At 30.4% G+C, this 10929-nt stretch overlaps 1 protein-coding gene across 5 annotated transcripts; it reads left to right on the top strand.

Annotated features, from left to right (window-relative positions):
* The first annotated feature begins 1247 nt into the window (after window positions 1–1247).
* On the top strand, window positions 1248–10802 carry LOC145938076 (G-protein coupled receptor Mth2). 5 transcript variants are annotated; one of them, XM_083041635.1, is made up of 11 exons: window positions 1248–1586; window positions 2013–2126; window positions 2326–2790; window positions 3484–3834; window positions 4349–4652; window positions 4807–5038; window positions 5749–5978; window positions 6074–6152; window positions 7799–7980; window positions 8726–8909; window positions 9526–10802. In XM_083041635.1, exons 3-11 carry the CDS (start codon window positions 2509–2511, stop codon window positions 9866–9868), a joined length of 2187 nt encoding a protein of 728 aa, XP_082897761.1. In that variant the 5' UTR covers window positions 1248–1586; window positions 2013–2126; window positions 2326–2508; the 3' UTR covers window positions 9869–10802. The 5 variants fall into 5 exon arrangements, with proteins under 5 accessions (XP_082897761.1, XP_082897607.1, XP_082897843.1 ...); XM_083041481.1 differs by having other exon boundaries at window positions 1248–1683; XM_083041717.1 differs by lacking the exon at window positions 2013–2126.
* Window positions 10803–10929: the final 127 nt, after the last annotated feature.

Raw genomic sequence — 10929 nt, 5'->3', positions numbered from 1 at the left:
AATGTATAATCGATTAATTTTTGGCTCGTCTTAAAATATTAGAAATCGATATTTTTTTACCGCTGACCCTATGCGACGCATCCTTAATTTATGTATAGCAAATGAAAAAGTTTGTACGCTGTTGTCTGCTTGGTACCAAAAGATTCTGTAATCAATGTACTATTAAAATGTATAATCGATGAATTTTTGGCTCGTCTTAAAATATTAGAAATCGATACTTTTTTACCGCTGACCCTATGCGACGCAACCTTATTTTATGTATATCATGTTAAAAAATTTGTACGCTTGTGTCTGTTTGGTACCAATTGATTATGTAATCAATGTACTATTAAAATGTATAATCGATGAATTTTTGGCTTGTCTTAAAATATTAGAACTTGATACTTTTTTGACGCGGACCCTGTGCGACGTATCCTTATTTTATGTTTATCAAATTAAAAAATTTGTACGCTGGTGTCTGGTTGGTACCAAATAATTCTTTAATCAATGTACTATTAAAATGTATAATCGATGAATTTTTGGCGCGCTATAAATATATTGAAAATCGAAATTTTGTCACCGCGGACCCCATACGTCGCATATTAAATTTTCGTATTTTATATCATAAAGTTTGTAGGCTCTTGTGCTCTTGGTACCATAATTATCTGCTAACTATGTGCTCTTGAAATGTATTTACGATTAATTTTTGGCGCGCTTTAAATATTAAAAAAATCGAAATTTTGTCACCTCGAACCCCATACGTTAAATTATATTTAAATTATTACATATTTATAAATTATTTTAAATACTTTTGTACCTAATTTAATTTTTATATTGACATATTACAGATTACAGAACGTAGAACTTCGTTGCAGCCCAACTTTTCTGTTGTGCAGAGGTAAAAATAATTCGAAGAATGTGAGAAAAGAGAAGATAAAGAAAGATCATCATCATCATAAGTCGAAAGAGAGAGACAGAGATAAGGAGTGAATGCGTTCGTACGAGTATATGAGAGAGAATGTGTGAATGAATGATCCGGAGAAGAGAGATAGAGTGAGAGAAGCGATGAAAAAAGAGAGAAAATAAACAGATGAAACCGGACGACTATAGAAGTGGTATCTCTTTGTACAGACGGTTCTCGCGCATCCGGTGTTACTGGAGCGCGCACCGAGTCGAAAGAATGCTTCCTTTTTTTTCGCGTTGATTTGTACGGTTGCGTCGCGTGACGCGTGAAGGAGAGCGTTTGAATGACAGTCTCAATCGCGCGCTCGCGTTCGCCGCACGTAAGTTTCGCGAATCGCATGAAGCTTACAATGAAATATACAAGTGCAAGAGATAATTGCGTTAATAATGCCGCCCATCGTAAAAGGGCAATATTATAGAATTGATTAGCCGAGATTGTCTCCGCGAAATTGTTTACACTGACGTGTAAATGTTTGTTGAAACGACGCTACGAAACACGATTGAACGATCGATGAAGAAGTATACGGACGACTCGTTTTAATTTCGCTCGAGAAATACAAAATAGTCGAAGAATAAAAAGAAAAAGATAATCCAGAACTCAATTTATAAACTGGGTGTTAAAAATAAATAAATGATTTACTAAAGTGATTATGTGAACTACACTTATTTACTTATGATAAATCTTATCTTATACTATGATAAATCTATAAATATAATCTTATCTATAAATTTTTAATAGATGTAGGTATAGAGAATAATTGTATGTTACTTTAAAAAAATATATATATAATGTTTAAAGACTTGTAAATTAGAAGTATCTCAAATTTGATTTAGATTATTATTTGAAAATATATTAAATGTTAAAAGATTTAGCTTCTTAAGGATCCTAAGGATTCCTAAGGATTAATAATCCAACATATTATATATAATTACATATGATATCAGATATTATATAATCGGAGCTAAATTGTAGTTATATAAATTCGGCATATGATGATTCAATGCAAGGATAATTCAATGCTTTACGTTAAACGTAACATCTATTTCCGTTTTATCCAAATGTTGAATAGCACTTACGTGGACACCAACGATTCGAAACTTCAAATTAGCTGACCTAGACGCAATATAAGATAACGAATCGAAAAGAAGACTTGGAAAACAAGAATCAGCAAGAAAAATCGACGGTAAACGTAATAATTTAGTTGTGCATAAAAATTATACAACTGCAAATCTTTTGTAAGACGGATTATCCGAGCAGTTTAAAAAAAACTGACTTAAATAGAATTTAAAATAATTTAAATGGAAGGAAAAATTTTTTCTAAAGACAGAAAAAGGAAAATACGATTCCATATATTAATTAGTGACACGTGAATTATATTCTAGAGAGACTCTGAAATATAAAATATAGACGGCGAATTAAAAAATAATTTTCAAGTACATCTAAAAGATAACAGAAAGGAAGTGACACAACCAGAGAGTAATAATTTGCGCGTAACGCGATGTCTAAAGAGGAGATAATAATTAAAAGAGGTTGTTTACGTACAGTAAAGAAATAATTGCATTTCTATGCTGCACATCATGTTCACGATAAAGTTCATTCTGCTCGGTGTTCTGATATTATCCTCGACAAAAGTGTCATCGGAATCGCAACTGGCAAAATGTTGTCCGTCAGGAAAGATCTTCTCAGGACATTCTACAGTGGAGTGTGTTTCGGTACCGAGCAGCATAATGGAACTTTATGTTCTCCATCGAAACGTTACCGCGGAGTTCCAAGGACTTCCGCAGTGTGATGAACCCGAGGACATCATGACAACATCACTCGACGATTTCAATTCCAAGTTCTTAGAGGTAAATCATGAACAATTAATTGAGTCAATCTTTTTAGCCTCTAATATTTTAATACTCTCTTGTCGAGATAAAAATCAAGCGCTTTTAATTTAGAAAGAGAAACACATTATAAAATAGTATAATTATTTTTTAATTATACAAAACACATTATAAAACGCGTATGATAAAATTCATAATAGGGGATGAATAACATATCATCTTCTTATTAAAACTAAATAACGTAAATTCCATTTTAATTATGATACGAGTTAAGCTAATTCTTTATTTCGAAAAACGCCTCATTCTTTGAACTGAAATATCAACCACTCCCTTAGATCAACCTTTAATTTGCCACTCCTTTAATTTGCCCGAGTATTATTTGCCTTTGGATACGTTTTTCTATAGTACATCAATATAAAGATTGTGTGATAAAAAATACTAAATTCAAAAATATAAAGAACGAGAACATCGACAGAATAATGATCAAATATGTTTAATACCGTTTATACATATGTATATACAATTTAGAAAAATAATTGTACGTGTACTTAAGAGTTCTTTTGATAATATTTTTCTTAAAATTATTATTGCTGCGTTTAATTAAATTGTACAATATTGTATACTCTGATTACGTACTTGATTATATGTATGAAATTTTATTTAAATAAAAAATATATTAAATCTTTTTTTCTCCATAAGTTTGATAAATTGCAGGTTCCAGCTTGTCTCGAGATACTTTACGATCAAATAACTGAAGAAAGCACTGTAATAATCGTTCATTGTCAATCAAACAAAGATCGACAGGTGAACACGATTAATGCATCCTTTCCGCAACTCGCATATGTCAGAAAATGTTGCTCTCATAGTACAATATATGACAGTCGCACGAAAACTTGCGTGCCTTGGCTAAACAAATCAGAAAGTCTCGTAACATTTTTATCAAATAGATCGGCCGATGTAGATTTTGTGGTGATAGCTAACGAAAGTTCACCCACGTGCGAAGGTCCGATCTTCGATTACGAGATTGACGAAAACGATGTCTTCTTGCGGAACAATACTTACTCGGTGAGTGAGGTTGAGACTTTTAAAATAGTTTCTAAGTTTCCCACGGTTGCACGTTCTTTCATTCGTAAACGATTGTCTCAATTATTATATAAAGAATTGAATATTTTCAAGTAAACAAATTATGTGTTCAATTAAAAAATTTGCAGACAAATTAATCATTGATTTTGAGAAGTAAATTTTAAATCAAATCTTTATTATAAAATACAATTTATTATAAATTAATTATTTGTGTTTTTTTATCGATATAAATTTATCAATAATACTTTAATGCCATGTTAAATTTACTTTATAAAAATTCTTTTTTATGTATGCCCAAAGAAATTTTGAGATATTATAACACATCTCATATAATTATAATTTTAGTTACATTATAATCTTCTTTAAAATAAAAACAAAACTTTGTGAAATGTCTTGTATATTATTCATTTTTTTATATAATAAGAAATTAACTGTTATTTATCTTTAAATAGTTAGCTCGAATTAAAATTACATTAAATGACAAATAATTTGACAGGTGATGGTTCCAGTGTTCAAAAATAATTTTATCATCAAAGAGGAATTTTTTCTCGCCAAAGATAATGCTTGCCTCGAAATGTTGCCAAATTCTACGGTTAATCGAAGATTGGCAGCCCGTGTTTGCAGAGATTCAAAATTCTGCGACAAAAATTCCTGCATTAGAAAATGTTGCGCCGAAAATGAATTTTTTTATGCTCAGGGATGCAATAAACTTGCTACGCCCAAAGAACCGATTGAGTTTTACCAGGCTTTTGCAAACGCCGTGAATCAAACGGAATTATCTACCTTCAACATTAGCAAAGGTTGTTATAATAAAATCTAAATTAACTTATTATTTATTCAAAAAAAATTTTTTTTTTATTTATAATTATATATATATTATATAGAAAGAGTATATACATATAATAAATATATATATATGAAGTTATTGATGCAGGTTTCATTCTAATTGCTTAGGTTACGGGGTCTTAATTGGGAAGCCATGTGAACATGGCATGTATTCTATGGATCCAAGAGAAGAAGAATGGTCGTTGACATCAGAGGGACATGTTTTCGACGAAGATAATCAGATCTTTGACCAGAACAAATATTGCATGGACATCTTTTATAACAAATCGGAATTCGATAATAGTTTTCATTTGTTTATATGTTTCGAAGATCCAGAACCACCGCAGTACGTTCCAACGAGGTACAATTTTTATTTTCTTTTAAACTTTAAATCGCATTATTTGATTTGATATATAATAATCACATATTTTTACTAATTTATTTAATAATAACGTATTTTTATATTAGTTTATTTAACTTTACTTCTTAGTCATCATATCTTTTTGACGGATATTACGATACAGAGAAAATACAATTTATATACATTTCAATATATCCTCTGAGAATTATTATATATTTGAACATTGCTGAAATATTTTGAGATATTAATAAAATTATTTGTTTAAAAAGAAAATAAATTCGTACGTATTCTAACTCTAAAGTGAATGCATTGCATTAGATTTCTATTGATGTTAGAATATTTCGTAACTATGTATTCAGACTCTTATATATATATATATATATATATATATATATATATATATATATATATATATATATACACTTTTCTCTCTCTCTCTCGCCATAAATTCTGTCAAATTTGGAGAAACTCGACTAACCGATTTGTTTAAACTCCACGAAGTTCAAACAAACATAGCATGCCGCACAATAGACGGTGCTCACAACAGTATTTGAAAGCTGTAAACGTTTCATGGTATACTCGATTAAAGAGAAGCATTCGTCAATGTCTATCAAATTGACGAAAGTAATGATGCTCTTATAAGCATGAAATAAACATGTCACGCATATAAACTGCGAAAAATGTGAAATATTTTTTGCTTGATTTTATAGGTACCAAGTAAACACCGCCCTGGAGATCACCAGCTGCGCTTTTCTGCTGATGACTCTATTGGTATACGTGTGTCTTCCGAGTCTACAAAATCTTCATGGTAAAACGCTCATGTGCCACGTAAGCAGTCTCTTCTTAGCCTTTGCCTGTTTAGCTATCATACCCTGGATTATGCCTGCCAGCGTAGTAGAAACGGAGGAACTAAGAGCTACCACAACGTGCAAAGCTTTAGGTTGGTGTGTTAACGTGATACACTGTCACACACATGTGCTAGAAAATAAGTATAATATACAAACAAGTTAAGGAAATGAGAAAATATTTTTCCAGCTTACACCATGCTTTTTTCCTTTGAATCGTCATTTTCCTGGCTCAACGTCATGTGCTTCGACATATGGTGGACCTTCGGGTAAGTCATTCGCGATAATACGATTAGATCGAACGGGGTAATCGAGGGAGTTGAGTAAATGGGGCAGGGCACGATTATTTTCCGAGAACCGATAATCATTTCTCTTTGATAACTAATATCGGTAAGCCTTTTTTAATGATTTTATGACAACGATTACAGATAGTCTCTCTATGATCATGGAAATTATTATTATGTTGTCTCATTGACCCGACAAAACTCCATTGACCTTCTAGAATTGTTTCATCACCATTGCTTTTCTCATTAACTGTCATTCCGGATATGTCTATAAGCTCTCTGCCTGAATTCCTTGTATACCGGTAGTAAAATAATAAACATCAAATATTAAACATCGAAATGACTCAACGTGTTTTATATAGCGCCAACGTTATACGAATAATACGCAAAAAAAGTATTCAGTTCCATAGAGTATATTTTAACCGTGTTTATTTTGTAAATTATCGTTACAATCTATAAAAAAATATATAATTTTTAATAGAATGAAGACATAATTCTTGATTTTTTATTATTGAAAAAATCTCGTATATATCATATCATATGTAAAAAATGGTCCGATGATTACTTCGAATTAGAGTGTCTTGCTTCTGGTCTCCCTCGGCGGTTACGAACGTTTATGTATTCAAGATGCTATTCTAGCCGGAAGATTTGTAAATATACGAAGAAAATAGATCTCCACGTCTTGGCGACGACGTATCTTAATGCCGCACGAAATCTCGATCGTGAATTCCACGAGTTTGATTCCTACACATTCGCATTGTTCATTCGTTTCGCTTCGGAAAACAAATGGTGATAAAGCAAACAAGGCTCGAGATAAGTCAAATAAGTCAAAGGAAAGGCTAATAAGAAGCGTGATGGAGACGCAAAAAAAAACGAACGAAGCAAATTTCATGATATTCATGCGATATTTGTGAAATTTTACAATTGGATTTCTAATTGATAAATTTCTCGAATTAAGAACGCGATCTTGCTGAGCGAATTGTTCCGGATGATTCAATTTTTATGACGTGACATGTGTCACGCACGTGTTCCGTCTTTGGTTTCAATTTTCTTCATCTATCGTTTGATTAATATTAAAGGAGTGTCAACTCAAGAAAGATATACAGGATGAATTTAAAAACTCTTTTTAAAGATTAACGCGTTCTTCGATATATTTTAACTTAAAATGTTGCGATACACATATATTGCTTGTTAAATATTTTTGACAGTTATCAACTGATTTCTGTCAAAAAATATTAATAAAGTGTTAATTTGCTAATTAAATTTTAAAATAATAATAAGTTATAAAATTTAAAATAGTAATATGTTGTAAATAATGTTATAATGCCTTATCTGCGATTAATATTTTTTGACAGTTATCAGCTGATTTCTGTCAAAAAATATTATTCGAGTTTAAAGTATTATAACATATTATTTATAACATTATTATTTTAACTTTTATAACATATTTTTATTTTAAAATTTAATTAGCAAACGCTTTAATCAGCTGATTTCTGTCAAAAATATTAATTTAAACAAATTTAAACAAACTTTATATAAAATATCATTTCTTTTATATAAAATCGAGGAATGGCGGGCGCGTAGCGTTGTTCTAGTTAAGTAAAATAATGATGATAATTTATTTTTTGCAGAGTTTTACGTGGCAGTATGATTACAAAGGCGCATGGACATAGAAAAAAGTTTCTGTTATATTGTTTGTATGCATGGGGCTTCTCCCTGTTAGTGTCAATCCTGGCGATCATTGCTGACTACACGGATATTCTGCCAGATTATTTGCAACCAGATATTGGCAATACGAGCTGTTGGTTTACACGTGAGTCATCTGGGACCGATTACTGCTGTTTGAGATGATGTAACGTAAATTTGCCAATGCTAATTATGAAGTTCGTGGAAAGATTCCTGTGTATGCATTTCGTGTAACGAGAGATTTAACTCAACGTTAAAGATTTCACATACTTTCTTATTATTATATAATACTTTGGAAATAGATTTGCAAGAATACGATACGAGTTGTAGTCGAAAAATTCGTTCAAAGTTTGTCGTATTAAAAAGAAGGTAAACAAAATTTTTGTTTATAGTTCCTATGATCGTATCGCAATTAAAAAGTTTCTTGAGTAACCGTATTGATCGAGCTGAAGCAAATTCAAGCATCATTGCGCTTCAATATATAAAGTGCAAAGAAACTAACTACTCGCGTAATAAGTATCGTTTATATCGCTAAAATAATTGCGCTCGATAATGATCAAGAGAAATTCGCGACAAGTGGCGTTTACGATTTAAAACGAAGATAAAGATATCAAACTCGCGCATTACTGAATTGTACTTTATAATGCAATTGCATCTCTTACTTAAACGGATGCAAAGTAATCAATTTTATTTATATAATTAATATTTTTTATTATAAAAAAATATTAATGATGATATGAAAATAATTAAATAATATAATGTTAGTGTACGTGTGTGTAAGAAAGAAATAATATTTTTATATTTACATTACGTCATTCGGTTTTGTTGGCAAAAAATATATGTTTTTTATATTCTTTAATCAAATATTGCAGAAAGTCCAGATTCGTTCAGCGAATTAACTTTCTTTATCGGCCCCATAACGATTCAACTGATATCCAACATGGTGTTCTTCGTTCTCACATCGATACATTGCAATAAGGTGAAAGCAGAGATAAAAAGAGTAACTACAGATCCTAGTGATCCCAGGAGCAAGCGATTTCATTCCGACAGAAGTAGGTGAGTTATTTTATTTTTTTCGTTACTCTCTCTCGGCGAGAGAGGAAAGCTCAATGATCTCCGTTTCGTTTTCAAATCATAATTATAAATAGAAAATGATACTTTAGCAATAAATTCACACGGTTAGCGTACATAAATTTTAAAATGTGTGTAGTTTTGAGATTAGTTTTATCGTCTTTGAGGAATGAGAGAAAGCATCTTCCTCGAAATTGTTTTAGCACAACTTTCGAAAAAAAATCGCAAGAATTATTCACTATTTAAAACTAGGAGCATGGTAATAAAATCATGTATATTTTGGAATAAGTTCAGTTTATATACCATCGAGTTTAATGATGACCAGTCAGTTAGTCAAATTACTTTTAAATAATAAATAGAGTTTTAACTACATATGAATAATATTTTATAGAATTAATTTATAGAATTAATGTTAATTGCAATTTCGTGAATTAGGAAACCTTGGTACTAATAATTATACAATTTTTATAACAAACACGAAAAAATTTTTAATTTAACCGAAGTTTTATCGAATTAATCTTTGCTATATGTCATTAATTTTTAATATCACTGTAGTTCAAATTTTATTTCACGCATGGTTCTTTACATTTTTTCCCGACAGATTTGTCATGAATATCAAATTGTTCATCGTTATGGGAATATCCTGGATCTGCGAGGTGGCGTCGTTCTTCGTAAAAAAATATTTTAATTACTTTTACTGGCATTACACGTTATTCTATGCTAGTGACGTCTTCAATTGCCTTCAAGGCTTATTGATCTTTATTCTCTTCGTCTTGAAGAGTCGCGTTTATCTAGCCCTTCGCAGACGAATGGGATTGGATGCCAACAAGAAACCGAGTCCAACGTGCAATGCAACCACGACTTTGCAAGATCCTTACAGAATCAGGAAAAGTGCGAGCAGCAGTACGTTAATGACTACGTTTGGCATCAGTTCAATGTCGTAAGATAATAATTTAAACTGTTTAATACACATACTTTTTATACTTTTTATATTTAACTTATTTGCCATATTTTCGCATATATTCGATATGCCCGCTTTAACTACTTTTTACTCTTATCAGATAAAACATATATCAATAAATAACCAGTATCAATTTTTATTATATACGATATGTCCAACGATTAATGCATTTTAATAAACTAATAAATTTATAATAATGAGAAAGAGAGCGAGAGAGAGAGAGACAAAGTTCATTGAGAGCTTATTGTGAATAAATTATTATGTTCCCAACAAGACCAATTAATTTGCTATTTAGGATAATTTTATTACCCTCATAGTGTGCAAAGATTAATAACTGATACAAGAGTAATTGCATTTAATTGAACCATGCAAATAGTAATATGAATAGAGCATAGGGTCATTGTACAAAATTGTTTTGTGTATTACCATATATTATATATATATTGATGTACTTTACTCATAATTATCTTGGCTCTCAGAAGTCTGTTAAGAAAATAATTATTTAAAAAATCTGAAAATAGTACAAGATTTTATATTGCAGAGGCGAATATTAATTTTATCTGCGGCACAATGTATGTGCTATATGACGAAGAATATAAAAAAAAGTTAGATTATTACAAATTGAAAACGATATTGTATATGTTAGACAAGTATAAATAAGCATGACTTTATAGTAGATTAAATACGAAGTATATATGTATATAAAGTATCATCGTTTAAATATTAGATAATTCCTGATATATTTTTGCGCTTTTAAGAAAATTCTTTAGTACGATTGACGAAAAGTGACCTATTGGTTTTATACGTTTTCTTATAGAATACGTTTTTTATAGAATAAACTACTTTTCTTAAACTAATACTTCTTTGCACAAGTAAAAATATGATCGATGATAAGCAAATTAAATAATTACAATGTCTTCAAATAATTATAGACAATAAATGAAGCTTCTTTGAAGAGAAAATTTTAGGATGTTTTATAAAATGTAAATATGAAAATAATTAATTATTTTCTTAATCGGTAATAAAAATCCACAGGAATAAAAT

Source organism: Prenolepis imparis, unplaced genomic scaffold (assembly GCF_030444845.1).
Source record: "Prenolepis imparis isolate NDT839.2.m4 unplaced genomic scaffold, iyPreImpa1.0 SCAF_1, whole genome shotgun sequence".
NCBI lineage: Eukaryota > Metazoa > Arthropoda > Insecta > Hymenoptera > Formicidae > Prenolepis > Prenolepis imparis.
The sequence above is the reverse complement of the archived record's forward strand: the minus strand, read 5'-3'. Positions and strand labels throughout refer to the sequence as shown.